At 49.0% G+C, this 14,499-nt stretch overlaps 2 protein-coding genes across 3 annotated transcripts in view; one reads left to right on the top strand and one right to left on the bottom strand.

The window, feature by feature from the left end:
* Positions 1–5: 5 nt before the first annotated feature.
* Positions 6–7,397, top strand: MRM3 (mitochondrial rRNA methyltransferase 3). Its single transcript, XM_019739534.2, is given in 5 exon segments — positions 6–331; positions 579–823; positions 2,859–3,026; positions 5,014–5,529; positions 5,532–7,397. Coding segments are annotated over 5 exon segments (1,254 nt in total). The 5' UTR covers positions 6–32; the 3' UTR covers positions 5,558–7,397.
* A 4,093-nt stretch (positions 7,398–11,490) lies between these two features.
* Positions 11,491–14,499, bottom strand: part of NXN (nucleoredoxin) — a 141,465-nt gene continuing 138,456 nt past the window's right edge. For both annotated transcript variants that reach the window (XM_074320598.1, XM_074320599.1), the window contains exon 8: positions 11,491–13,135. In XM_074320598.1, coding sequence (XP_074176699.1) covers positions 12,953–13,135 — 183 coding nt within the window. In that variant the 3' untranslated portion in view covers positions 11,491–12,952. The remainder of the gene's footprint in view (positions 13,136–14,499) is intronic.

Here is a 14,499-nt window from a genome sequence, read left to right on the forward strand (position 1 = left end):
CTTTCGTGACGCAACACACGGCGCAGGGGAAGATGGCGGCGCTGGTGAAGCGCGTGGGGTGGGCCACCCGACCCTTGCTGCCGGTGGTCCAGACTTGGGACTTCGATGCGCGGCGCTGGGTCCGAGCGCTGCGGCGCAGCCCCGTGAAAGTGCTGTTTCCCTCCGGACAGGTGGTGGATCGGAAGCCCGGGAAGCAGCCCGGGAAGGCGGCGGCTGAGGCCAGTCCCCATGTGCAGCGACCGAAGCAGGTGCCCCCATCCCAGACGCCCAGCACCTGGGAAGAGTCAGGGCTTCGCTACGATAAAGCTTTACCCGGGGACAAAAGGCTAAGGTGATGTGTTCCTGACATTTGTCGGGTATCCCCTGTCTCTTCCCGCCTCACAGCGGGACCGTAACCTCTTTCCTCCAGTTGGAGTTCTTCCAGTACCAACCGCTAGTTATTATGCACGGAGGGTAGAATTAATATCTTCTTCGGAATCAGTTTGTTTCTGTCTCTGAAGCTCTCTATGTCTGTGAGAACTAGGTGTCTCCGTTACGAGAATGTTGATAATTACTAGTCTTTCTGTTTCCACCCACAGCAATGTAATGACAATAGTTAGGTCCAGGCCATTTCGGGAAAAGCAAGGGAAGATCCTGCTGGAAGGTCGCAGGCTGATTGCAGATGCTCTGAAAGCTGGTGCTGTGCCCAAAGTTTTCTTCTTTAGTCGTCTGGAATACATAAAGGAGCTGCCCCTTGATAAGCTGAAAGGTGTCAGCCTCATTAAGGTGAAATTTGAGGATATCAAGGATTGGTCCGACCTAGTAACACCACAAGGAATAATGGGTCAGTGGTCATACAATGTCACTACAAGTGGAGACCTAGGATTATTTGTTTATACTTGTGTTAAGCCAACAAATTTTATTTAAACCAAATTCAAAATGTTATTGCCTAAACTTTTTTTAGACACCCAGAAAAATAAAGTTCTCAAATCTGTGCATATTACAGTATTTTTAGTGGAAACTGAAGCCAGTTTTGGTCATTTGTATTATGGCTCTTTTTAGTCCCTAGGAATAACCACTGTTCCTCAAACTTTATGTTTTTAGATCATTTCTTCAACCTTTAATGTCTAACTAGAAATTAAGAAAATGTTTACCAAAATGTTAGCCCTCCATCTCCAAAACCTATGCCAGTTTGGTGATACCTTTTGTTGACTCCCTTATTCTAGAAGCAGGTCTCAGCAGTACGCTGCAATTTATTGCCCTGTTTAGCCCATTGAACAGGAAACCTTGTCTTCATTTGGTTGAATCTAACTTAAGTTTTTATGTAACTGATGTCAACTAGCTCTTAGAAAGGTTTTTCTAAATATGGAAAGACTAAATTCTTTATACCTTTTTGATGTTGGAATTATAATTAAGATCTGAGAATTGAATGGCAGTAAGTGTAGAGGTTTCCCTTGGATGGTAAGGGATGGTTGGGGCAGGGAGGGTTATCTTCAAGTTTTGATGTTTAGGCCAGGGCCTCTCGTACCCGTTATCCATGTGTATTCCCTGTAATGGGCTCACAGTGAAGCTATTAGGTTGGTGCAAAAGTAATTGAGGTTTAAAAGGTTTAAAAAATTGCAAAAACTGCAATTACTTTGGCACCAACCTAATATTAATTGGGAGACAAAATTCTGGGCACCATCTCTTGTTTCTGTAACTCAGCAAGTCACAGAGGTCTGTGCACCTGTGCTCAGAACTCTCCCCTAGGGTGGGGACATGACTATTGAAGTTTTCCACTCACTCCAAGTAACTACTGTCATTAGCTGCACCTCTCTAATCCCTGCTCCATGCTATGGCTATCACTCGTTTTCATCGTACTTGCCACTGGGCATATGTGCTAACGGTGGCCGGCCCACCCTGCACTTCGTAGCCCTTTCATCATTATGACTGCTTTCATCATTTCATGGCTTTTAAATATACATATTATTTAGCGTCTCCTTATCATGTTTTATTTGAGTTGAGAAGGGGGCGGTAAAAGGAAAGAGAGAGAAGATGTAGCACTACCTGTCAGAATTCAGGCACGTCTCTGAGTATAATCCCACAGTGTGAGTGGGGCTCTGTCATCACTACAGTCTTAGAAGTTAAAGGACTTCAAAGGTTTCCTGCCCCATTGAATGCTCTCCTGGCTATGTGTGACTTAAATGCAGGGTCTTTTTACAGCACACAGGTGCCTGATACCATTCCATTGCCTTCACTGATGGACTAGGTACAGGTATTTATGTGTTCTCCGTGTGAATAAACTGTGGGGAGGGCAGTTTGGCAGTATCTGTGAACATTAAGAGAGCATACATATCATTTGTCCATTGCCCTGGGGAAATATCTGGACATCTGCATAGAGTTATACAGGGATGTTTATTGCAGGGTTGTTTATAATAGGGCAAATTGAAAATAATCCAAATGACAGTTAGTTGGGGGAGAGCTAAATATATGTGGTACATTCACATTACCAAATAACATGCAGCAGGTAAAATAAGGTAGCTCCAAATGTACTGAGATGGTAAGTGCTCCAAGACATGTTATAGAGTTAAATAAGTAGATTATAGAATAGAGTATGATTTTTTTATGTAAAAGAAAGAAAGCACCTGTATATAGGTAGGTGTACATATATGTAGGTAGATGCATAGAATAAGTTCCAAAAGGATACACTCCAAGATTGAAAACAGTTATGCGGGGAGTTGGGGTGGGGGTCACTGGTAGGATTTCATGTTTGAATTTTTTAGTCAGAATGTATTCGTGTATTACATAATTAAGAATACAGAAAGTGATAAATAAGTGAAAAGTCAAATTATTCCCCATGTCCACATCAGACAGGTGAACCACCTGTTTTGTTTCCTCAGGGATTTTTGCCAAACCTGACCATGCTAAGATGGCATACCCAGAGACTCAGCTTCACCATTCACTGCCCTTATTGTTGATTTGTGACAATCTCCGTGACCCTGGGAACCTGGGGACGATTCTGAGATCTGCTGCTGGGGCGGGCTGCAGCAAAGTATTACTCACCAAAGGTAAGAGCGTATGTGACTGGGTGAATTGGGTGGCCGTTTGTAAGGGAGCTGGCTCTACAGGCAGACATACATGGATTTGATTCTTGGATCTGCCCCAGATCTGTGAGCAATATTCTAAGTATCAGTTTCCTCCTCTGTAAAGTCGATATAATAACAGAATCTACCCAGTAGGGTTGTTTTAAGGATTAAGTGATATGCGCATAAAGTACTTAGGTGCCTGGCACACAGTAATCCAGTAAATGTGGATTAGCTTTTAAAATTATTTTGACACCTGCTAGATTATTAAAGAAAGAACTTAAAATCAATCAGGGAAAGAAATAGATGCCAGTTTGAACACTTGGTTTCAAGTCCTTTAATTAATGATCTTGAGTTCCCAAGTTGTTGGGCATATGGGACCTTTGTAACTCTTGACATTTTGAATCCTGTGAAAGGAATGCTGTCAACAGTATGATTATGAAACCGTGATACGTTTCCCTTCGCCCCACGTGTCAAACACCCCACACACAAATTAGCCTCGTTACATTTCTTTTCTTTCTCCTCTCAGCAGGAATGGGATTAGTAGGCTTAGTTCTAAACAGGCTCACCTAAGAGTTGGGATGTGCCTAAAATGCCTATAACAACTTGGGGGGAGAGGATCACTCATCACAAACACTCAAGCTACCGTTCAGTGTAAATAGTGGCAGCCATTGCTGAGACTTGCCTGACTTGCTCCTTTGATCTCTTCCCTCAGTCACACCTTGTTGGAGTGTATTTCTCTGCCAGCGTGAGAGCTAGGTGCTGGGCTTCTGTTGTCAGGACCTGCTGACCCACCCACTGTTGAGAGCTCTGAGAGCAGGCCTGGCTTTGGAAATGTACCTGTGCACCCAGGCAGTGTGGTTTTCACACTGGTGCTGTGGCTTGTGTAGAAGAGGCAGGGAAAGAGCAGGGAGCACTTGGTGTGGTGTCCAGTATCAGATGTAAGGATGAGGGGGATTTCATCTTGTCGTGTGGTCCCTACAAGTTAGAGGGGAGTTGGGGCCACTCTTAAAAATAACTTGGAATGAGGAGATGGTAGATGGGGTGCCCTCGTCCTGCTGTCTCCCAGCGTGTGGCCCTGGGAAAGGCGGGGTGTCTGCCAATGCACAGAAGTGGCCAGGCTGAGCACTGCCTCTGCAGAAAGAGTAGTTCTCCGTGCCTTCTCACCACGGTGTGAGAGCAGGTGTGTGCCAAGGACGAGGCTGTTCCCTGGCTCTCCCTGGGTCACGTAACTGCCTCCAGTCGAATTTCCCATCTCTAGTGTCTCCTGTTCCAATCCAGATTCAACATTGAAGCCAAATGGGCCTTTCCAAATCATAAACCGGATTCTGTCACCACTTTAAAATCCTTCAGTGGCATTATACTGTCTTCTGGATAAAACTGTCAACTCCTCAGCCTGGCACACCCAACTTCCTTTAGGTGGGTCCTTGCCTGCCTCCCATCTCGTCTCCCACCACTCTCCCACCCATTCGTGGGCCTGCTTCACCTTACGTACAGTTCTTGGACTGTGCCCTGTCCCCTTCTGTAACTGTCCTCTGCCTGGGCCTTTTCTCTGACAAGGTCCTACCCGTGAAGATCCAGCCCAGCAGCCTGTGCTCTGGAATGGTTTTCCTCGTAGCCGTGCTTTGTACCAGGGTTTGCTGTTAGCCCTGCTCATGCTGCTGTGTCACAAGCTCCTCGAGGTTAGGAGCTTGAGTGCTCCTGGCATCTCCCGTACAGTGCCTGGCACGCGTGTGGTCAGTGTTGATGGCATGAGTAAAATCTGTGTCGGCACTCGCAGGACTTCCTCCTGCAGTCCCTTAGCTGGACACTGCCCTAATCGGGGAGGCGCAGGTGCCAGCTGTCAGGATGGCCACAACGGGACAGTGTTTTGGGCTTCATCTTCTGATCCAGAACTCATCTGATGTCCTCCAGAGTCCCGTCTCCTGAAAAGGCTGGTAATGTTCATTGGATCCTGTCTTTTATTCTCTAGGCTGTGTGGATGCCTGGGAGCCCAAAGTGCTGCGGGCAGGCATGGGGGCGCATTTCCAGGTGCCCGTCATCAACAATCTGGACTGGGAAGCCGTGCCCAACTACTTGCCCCCTGACACCCGGGTCTACGTGGCGGACAACTGTGGCCTTTATGCCCGGGCCCAGACGTCTAATAAAGCCAGTGATTATGGCTGGGTATGTGACCGACAGCTCTCCAAGTTTCACAAGTATGAGGAAGAGGAGGAGGAGGAGGATCTAGAAACCGGAGCCAGTAAAGGCTGGCTCCCTGAACTTGAGGTCCAGAGTTATGACTTGGACTGGACAGAGGCCCCAGCAGCTGTGGTCATAGGTGGGGAGACCCACGGCGTGAGCCTGGAGTCCCTGCAGTTGGCCGAGAGCACCGGGGGCAAGAGGCTTCTGATCCCTGTCGTGCCCGGTGTGGACAGCCTGAACTCGGCCATGGCCGCCAGCATCCTGCTGTTTGAAGGGAAAAGACAACTGCGCTTACGGGCGGAACATGGAGCAGAGACAGGAGTTACCACTGAGAGGGGACACGGAGGTTAGCCTTTGGTTTGTTTGTCTCCAGCTCCTCCTGCACTGCTAGGAGGCTGGCAGAGTTGGTAACTGGCTTTCTAGGCCAAATTCAGGAGGCAGCAGGTGGGCATGATGCTGTTGTATGATTCTTGGAAAAAGAAGATGTCCCATGTATTTCTGCTTATCCTCAAAAACAACAAAGGTCAGAATTCTTCCTGAGATCTCCCATCTCGCCCAGCTTTTATATACGTAAGAACGCCAGGTGATGGCAGTCAGTAGCTAGCTGTTGTTTTCGGCTTGGCTATGTCAGTCTCTGCGATTGTTCAGACCTTGACTTAAACAGCCACTGTGTATGTGTAACATGCTGTTTCCCCACCACGTCTGGTGAAACAGCTGGTAGAAACAGCTGAATTTCATCAGGTGGGTATACCTCCTTAGCACCTCTGCAGATACCTTTTTGAGGACTCTGTTCAGAAAAGGAGGGAACGGATTTAAAATCATCAGCTTAACTCTGCATCTGTCAGGAAAGCCATATGCTTTTTACCAGCTTCCTGCTATTAGTCCTACTTCATATACAACTTTTGGCTAAATGTAATGACTCATATGACTTACTTACATGAATCCCCCGTCCTGTGCAGAGGAACAGAACTGCTTAGGCAAATGCCAACAATCCTGGCTGCTGTGAACAGAAAGTGCCTTCCAGGGCAGAGAGGCCGAAGCTCTGAAGATGAGAGCTTGGGCCTACAACTCCAGTAAGACCCTGCTGTTCTTCTCTCAACCCTCCAGGGGACCAGGGCAAGCTGGGTCCTTACCTACAAGGTGCCAGCTGGGACATAGCCAGGGACATGAGGGCAAATGCAGATGGTAAGCACTGTGTTTTAAATCACGTTGGGAAGGGGGTGCGTGGGACTGGAGTGGGGGACCTATTTCAAGCAGTGCTTTGGCAACCACAGAGAATGTGGTTGGAGTTGAGGACGGTACTAGCAGTGGAGTTTCACCACATCCCTTCCATACCGTGGAATTCCTGATCAGGATTCCTTGGGAGCCCTTCAGCTGCTCATTCCAAGGAGGCCGAGTTGCCGGCATGCCCAAGAGAAATCGTGGCCCCCCCCCCTTCCCCATCGGCTCCACCAGCTCCCTGGCAAAACTTCCTGTCAAGAGAACCAAAAGATCAAGCATGACTCGTGCCCCAAGTGGCAGGGTGGGATTGCTTTGGCGTGTTTGAGGGGAGGGGTTTTTGCAGGAACAGTCTGGTTGGCTATGTTCTCCCAGGCTGACCAGCCAGAGCGGCTGCTCTGGTGCCCTGCTGGTCTGACCCTGCCCAGGGCTCCACACAGATGTCTGATGCAAGCAGCCCACTAACTGTTCTTGAGACGGGCAGCTTTTAGAAAGTAGATGAAAGGCGGCCGGTTGGCTCAGTTGATTAGAGCGCAGTGCTCATAACACCAAGGTCACCGGTTCGATTCCCACATGGGCCAGTGAGCTCTGCCCTCCACAACTAGATTGAAAACAAGGACTTGATTTGGAGCTGATGGGTCCTGGAAAATCACACTGTTCCCCAGTATTCCCCAATTTTAAAAAAAGAAAGTAGATGAGCCCACAAAGGCTGGGGCCTAGCCTGCCAGCTTCACAGCCATGATGCTAAGTCTGGGAGGCAGCCCAGAGAACTGGACCACTCGGATCTATCAACATTTGGTCTCTCAACACCTTGGAAAAATGCTAAAGAATTAAATCACTAAAAGGAAGCGTGTGCCTTTCCAGTATGAAACCCATCTCCTGCAGTCTTTGTCCTAGGCTTGCCGTTCCCGCTGATTTTTATTACAAAATAAAAGTCAATGAAAGAACAACAAACCTTCCACTTGTCCTTGTTCAGAAAAACAAAGCAATGCAAAACCGTATACCTGGCAAGTAATTCTACGCCTAGCTTATCATCCTGGGTGTAAGGAAAGAAACATATCCCATTCACGTTATAGTCAGTGTTTATATGCCATGCCCTGTGACTTCCTTTTGTATTTTTTTGTGGGGATTTAACCGAGGGGCAGGCCAATTTCCCTTTCAAATGACTACAGGGGAAGCAAGCGGTCAAGTTCTTGTTTGTCGAGTGATACTGGAAAAGCTCTATCTTCAATTCTCGATTTTGAGGCCAACATTTGTCCTATCACCATTTCCCCAGGAAATAAGAATAAGAACTGAGCAGCATATGACAAGCAAAAAAAACTGCTTGGCCGAAAGCCGTGGTCAGAAGGTTGGCCAAGCTGCCGGTTGCCTTTGTGCTGAGCGTGGCTGTAAAGATTTTTGCCACGAGGTGGCAGCCACGCCTCAAAACCACTCCCAACCCTGAATGGAGGGATGGGGATTTTTCCTGGATTTAAATGGAAAAGGGTGGAGTCAAAAGTCTCCCTCCACCACAGGCGTCTTGCAAGCCACTTACCCTCAGAGGTGCTAAAGTAGGAGGCCCATTGGTTTGTCACTCATTTAGCAGAATCTGAAGTATAGGAGGACACTGGACCAAAAGAGGGAGAAAATGCACAGAAATGGGAAGTGGCTACAGAAAAAACAAAACAACTTTTCCTTTTGAATGAAGCCCTCTGGGAAAGCAGCTTTGGGTGGTGCTGATGTCCCCTGCCACGTGGGAACCCTTGACTTTGAGCTTCGGGGCAGGAAGAGCTGAAACCTCTTCCCCCAGTCACAGCTGCTAGCTCCTGGTTAGAATCTGTTATTGAGACCCAAAAGATGAACAAACCTCAGGACTGGTTCCGCCTGGGACCTACCACTTGCCCCAGGGTTAACAGCAACACCAAATGTCACCACCATCCAAGCTGAGCTGCTTTTAGCTCCACTTGTGTCATTCTGCTACCCAAACCACAGAAACCGCATTTCCCCCAGGGTCCCACAGCTGGTGCTGAAAACCACCTGGGGCTCCCCTCCTGGCCAAGCTGTTTCTGCCCTCCTGCAGGAGCAGACCTCACTGGCTTACCTTTAAATTTTTGTTTTAGGAAACATGTAGACACCTTTAAACTCCGAGATCTTATTTTGTCGATTTTCATCAATACACAAAGGTCATAAGCTAGAAGCCAAAATAATGGCTGCGCCAGGACGACTATTCTGGTCTCTGAACCGGGTTCCCAGGTTACACTGGAGCATCCGAGAGCGGCTGCAAACCGAGTCCTCACTGAAGCGGGTGCTGCTGCTCAAAGGCCAAGTATGGCTGAGAAGTCTTGAGTACATTATGGGCCGTATCGCTTCTGTTATTACATTTATTTCGCAGGGAAGAGCTACTTTTTTCAATTGAAGCCTAATAGGTGGAAAGGGCCATCGCCAAAGCTGCTTCCTCGAAATGCAAGAAGGGAACAAAGGTTGGGGAGGCAATGCAGCTGCTCCGGGGTCTGGCCTCCCAGCCTCCCGTGCACCAATTTGATGGGAAGTGAGGACACATGCTGACTGCAAGCCAGTACTGTGGCTCGTGATTGGTTGGGCATTCCCATATCCTCTGATGGCCAAAGGGGATTCATTTTTTTGGCCCTGGTCCTAAGATCCTGCTTCCTACTGTATCCTAGTTCGGGCTTGGGTGGGTGGTTTATTTGTGTGAGGCAGGAACGCCCACGAATCCAGACTTGAGCTGTCTGTCTCCTTTGGGCTTCCCACTGGCCTGCAGGCCTGGGGACAGAGGCTTTCATGCCTTGACAGATTATTTAATGGAAAGCCAACTGACCCTCAGAACAAGTCCAACCCAAATCTAATAACATTTCCTGGCATAGGAAGTATTCCAAACATTAAGAGGGTGAGACATACTTATGCCTTGAAAATGAAGCGTATTTCCTTCATGCTTTCACATACAGAGCATGCTCAGAATATCCTAATGTCATATTTCCCCCAGTAGAAGGAGAAACCCCAACCATAAAGCAGACCCAATATACAATTTTCCTACATACAAGCCTTTTGTTTCGTGGAAAATATTTCACCCATTGCACACGCACCATGAGCACCAATAATGAAGCTCATAAACAACAGCCATTTGTCCCCCAAAGCATTTTCCCAGGAGCTGCCTGCCCAGAAGAAAGCAGGGGGTGCGCTTGTCCCTGTTGGTATTAGCTCAGGGATGTGGGCTCAGTGCTCACGTGGACACAGCCACTTTGGGGTGAACTTGAAAGCTGCCCAAGCCCAGGCCTCCGGTCAGACCTGTTCGCACAGCAGCGCCCAGAGGCCAGCTGTGGAGGGCATGGCCAAGCCTCCCCACAGCCTGTGCTGCGGTGGCGTTCCGGTGCTCCGGGGCGGGCTCGGGCCTGCCCAGGCCAGCCAGGGGAAATGACACTGCACAGAAGGCGTGCAGGCCCATGCCTGCGTGACGGGAAGGGCTGGGCCCCACACTCGTCAGGTCCCTCCCAGCACTATAATTCCAGCGCACAGCATTTCCACACGTGCATGCGCCCCCACGTGGTTTTCTCCCTAAGGTGACAATGCAACAGCTTATTAGATCCGCCGGATCTGTTCCTGGACCATATCCTACTTTGTCTTGACATCATTGCAGATTTCAGTTTGCTGCCCCAGAACCAGGCAGCAGGAGGAGAGAACAGCTTTTCAGTGTCTTTAATTAGGCAACAGGAGAAAACAAAGTCTGGCTGAAAATCACCACGCAAAGCTTGGCTGATGCCAAAAAAGCAGGACTGGCTCCATGTGCTCAGATAAGGGAGAGCCATTGATTTTGAGGACACACTTGGGGGAGGGGGTGCATAGCAGGCAGCCACCTCACTCCTGGAAAGGAAGCTGGTTTTCAGTCGCCCTCTGTCACACCAATGCCGAACAGGTAAAACAATAAAATAAAATAAAAAGAAAAAGAAAATCTCATCGCTTGTGAAAATGGCTAGAATCAGATCTGGAAATCATTGTGAACACAAACCTGGAACCCCAGGGTGGCATTTTTACAGCCACCACCCTGCCTCCACCTGCAGGGCATGGTTTCCTTAGCTGTTGTCGGAAGCCCTTGAATATACCACAGCTGGTGTTTTAACCTGCTTTCAATTAGCGACAAGCATTTTAAGGTATTTTGGAGCTGCTTAATGGAAATTAAGAAGCCACCCACTTCGTCTGCATCCATTACCTTTCAGAGCGGCGATTTCACAGGCACTGGTGAAGTGATCCTCCCCGGCATTTCCTCCTAACGTCGCCACTATATAAACCCAGAGCACCTTTTCCAGTAAACCTTCCCACTGAACTAATCTACACACCCACTCAAAGGGAATTCTGGCATCAAGGAGCCAGCCGGCATTCGTGGCAGGTAGTTCAGGCAGCCAAATGGCCTAGTTTTTCTGCTGCCATGACAGGACTTACAGGGTCTCCTCACTGGACTATGTTCCTTCTGCCCAGAAGATCAGTAGCTACCAAGAGAGACCACCTTTCTGTTTCCTCCAAGGTCATCACGATATAGGGCACAGACAGAAACCCTGCCCATCTTCCAAGCAAGGTCAGCCTCACCTCGTCCCCACATCCAACCACCCTGCAAGGGAGACACTGGCAGGGTTTCAGGGTCTTCAATTATATTCCCAGTCTTCACTGGGAGACCCATTGGGGTTCCTCGTGTTTCCTCCCTGGCCTTCTCAGGCTTCAGAGCACATGCTCCCCTGTAGGGAGGGAACGAATGAGCCCTGAGGGTCCACAAGGATGTCTGTCATCTGAGAATCCAGCCTCCGCAAGGGCAAGTTCAAACAGGAGCGATGGCGGCCAGAGTTCTGGTGTTCTAATCCAAATGAACTCTCTGGCTTCTGGAGGATGTGACAGATGACCAGGTTAGGTCTCAGGGTTCTCGAAAACTCTGACACATAGCTACCAGGTAGCCAGCGAAAGTCCAAAGGATCTCGTGAGTCCCTCCTCCCTTCCCTGCCCACCTCCTAAGAGAGCACAGCGCCACAAGAAAAAGATTTTTGTTATTAGGACAGAAAAGGCCAACTGATGGGTAACATCCAGAGATGCCTGCTTTTATTTCTTACTAGGTGATTGCATTTCAGGCTGGTGACATCAAGTAACAGTCTAATTACCAACTAATTTGGTACCTCCGAAACTACAAATCAACAATCCAATTCGGCAAGGAGCAATGGTGTTACAGCTAATTGGGGGGGCTGGGTTTTCCAAAAAAATGGGCTTGTTTGGCAGAGTGCTGTGAAGTGGAGCCAAGGGTAAGGCCTGGAATTATTTAAAGACGCTGACACCGGGTTGAGATAGGCTAAAACCCTGCAAATCCCTAGGTGAAGCCCTCCATCCCAAATCCTTAGAACACAGGCGTTCTTTTCCTTTTTGTGATCAGTTCCGCCAAAGAAGGAGCCAAACTCCCTGGGTCTAGCAGACTGGATCCAAGGCCTACTCGTTCTTCATCGCCGTGTCCTCTGCCCTCATTCCCACCCTAGGGCATAGCTCTTTTACTGCAGGTTCTTAGGGAAAAGCTAGGCTTCTGGTAATTTGTTGTCTCTTTTTAAGTTCTGCTCTGAAAACAAAAGAGAATGACAGGGGTCACCCAAGATAGGTATAGGCACATCAGCAGCGCCCCCGCGGCCCCAGGCCCAGAGCTGGGCTGGGTCAGAGGTCTGGCTGGCGAGGAGGTGCTGCTCCCAGAAACAGGGCCGAGTGCATCTTCCTGGGAAGATGTCCAAGGGGAAAGAATTTATTAACAAAATTCCAAGCTAGCAGGGGCTGTTTGTATAAGACAGAAACTTAGAGAAGGTCAAGATCAAGGAAGAGAGATAAGGAAGGAATGAGAAGCTCTTCTCACATAGTAGGAGCTCAATCAAAGGCAGCAATTACTCCATGAATCATTACCGTAGCTCCTCTTTCCGCACCAGAAAAGAACACCAGTTTCCTTTGAGATCTGGAGATCCCCTGCCCAAGAACTGACTGACAAGTTAGTGTTTCTCCCTCAGACCAAGACAGACCACGTCACCCAGGAATGGAAGTTCTCACCAGCAGCTCTAAGCTGAGGCCTGACAAAGCCGTGGCCCTTTTCCTGCCCCACCTGTGTCACTGAGCTGTCAGCTCTGCGTGTGCGCGCTGACACCAGAGCCAGAGCACCAATGCACTGTCCCCTTCATGCCCACTCGGCAGAACACCCTGGCAAATACTCAGTCACCAAGGGCTGGTGACTGAGAGTGACGCAGCCCCAGCTCTGGCCGGGTTACGGCAGCTCCGTGAGTCCCCAGCAGAGTCTCCAAACCTGGTGGGTTCTTCTGCTGCTGAGAGGGTGCACACCCTAGGGTGCTAGTGAGGAGTTAATGCAGAAAACAAGGCACCACAGAGAGGTTGGACACTTGGGTTGTGTGATTTGGGACACGCTGGAAAAGTCCATGGGTGGAGGGAAGGAAGGGGAGGAGGAGGAGGAGGAGATTGAGTTTTAAATAACGTCTCACGAGGCTGGAGCCCCACTAGATGGGCTCTGGTTTGAGCTTTTCTGCTAGGAAGTCATTCACAAAGGCCTCCACAATGGCAGGGGTGATCTCCTCCACGTCCATCACGTACTTGGCCCGGGCTGACATGTCCAGAATGGTGAGCAAAGGGGCAGCCTCAGGCAGGTTGGTATAATCTCGCAGGGAATCAGTCATGTCATCCTGGAAGTCACCAGAAGGGAGAGAACGAGTAAGTTTTCAAGAAAGGGTCGCGTCCCCTGGGCCCAGGCTCCCCAGATTCCATCATGACCCTGAAGAGTTGGCCCCCTCCAGGAAAGATGCGCTGAGAATGGGGAGCAGTGGACCCTGCGCTGCCTCGTGGAGGCTGGTTCGGAAAGTTCTCTCTGCATCACCAAAACCCTCCAGGCAAGACTTTATTAGCACGGAAGCAACTTTAATGGGTCCTCTGCTTTGTCAAGATGTGATGTCCTTTGATTACTTACTTTTGCAATCAGCTCTCAATCGTTTGTGGCCCAAGGCCAATTTGGACTTCAGCTCTGGAATGTTTTTAAACAGAATTGCCCCCACACCACCTCTATGGTTTCAGGGGGCAGGAGTCACACAGCCAGTTAGGAAGACAGAGCTACCAAAGTTTACACGGGTCGCTGTATTTATCTGAGCGGGAAATCTGAGCCAGAAATTGGTACTTTATTACATATTCCCAGTGACTGTCCAGGAGAATTTCCCTAATACCAGATGTAGCATTATTAAGTATAAAGGCAAACACAGAAAGACAAGGAGAAAGATTTGTAAGGGAGCAACCCTTTGAGCTGACCTTTTCCACTGTCAGTCCTTGTTTGGTAGGTAACAGAAAAGGGACTCTACATATCCATCCCGAGCTGGTCTCACTATACAATGTGCAATATTCTAAACTGAATGGAAAGACGTGAGTTGCCTTGCAGAGAAAGGACGTAGGGTATTCCTGGCCTTACATGACGGCGAGCAGGAGGCATTAAATGTACAGCTCATTGGTTTCTAAGACTAAAAACATTCCTTTCACAAAGGGCAAAGACTTAGATTATTAGTGATTGTCTATTTCCCTGCCCAGAATGCTGGGTGAGTCACTGTCTCTGGCACGTTCACCCAAATCAGTCCCTCCGTATTGGTTAATAAACAATCTTCATGATACACAGAGGGAGACACCTGGACAAATACTGTACATAGAATTCCCACTGCCTCCCCTCCCTCTCCCTGTGAGCAAACCACAGGGAGATAAATATTAATGCCTATTAAGGTTTCAGAAGGGAAGACTTCTGCCCATCAGAGCAGGCAGGATCAAGACAAATGAGGGTCCCCCTTAGCCCTGGGTGGAACATGAGAGGGCCAGAGTGCGGGCTCAGAGGCTCAGTAAATGCCTGAGGTTCTAGCGCCCCCTGCCCACCACTGTTCCATATTGCCTAGCTTCTGAGCACGAGGACGGAGAACTGGACCAAAGCACAGCCAAGGCCAAGAGCCCAGGTGAAATGCACAGGACGGACGAGGTGGCCAGGTGGGGAACGAGCCGTGGATGACCCCAGCTCCTCTGT

Source organism: Rhinolophus sinicus, linkage group LG15 (assembly GCF_036562045.2).
Source record: "Rhinolophus sinicus isolate RSC01 linkage group LG15, ASM3656204v1, whole genome shotgun sequence".
Taxonomy (NCBI): domain Eukaryota; kingdom Metazoa; phylum Chordata; class Mammalia; order Chiroptera; family Rhinolophidae; genus Rhinolophus; species Rhinolophus sinicus.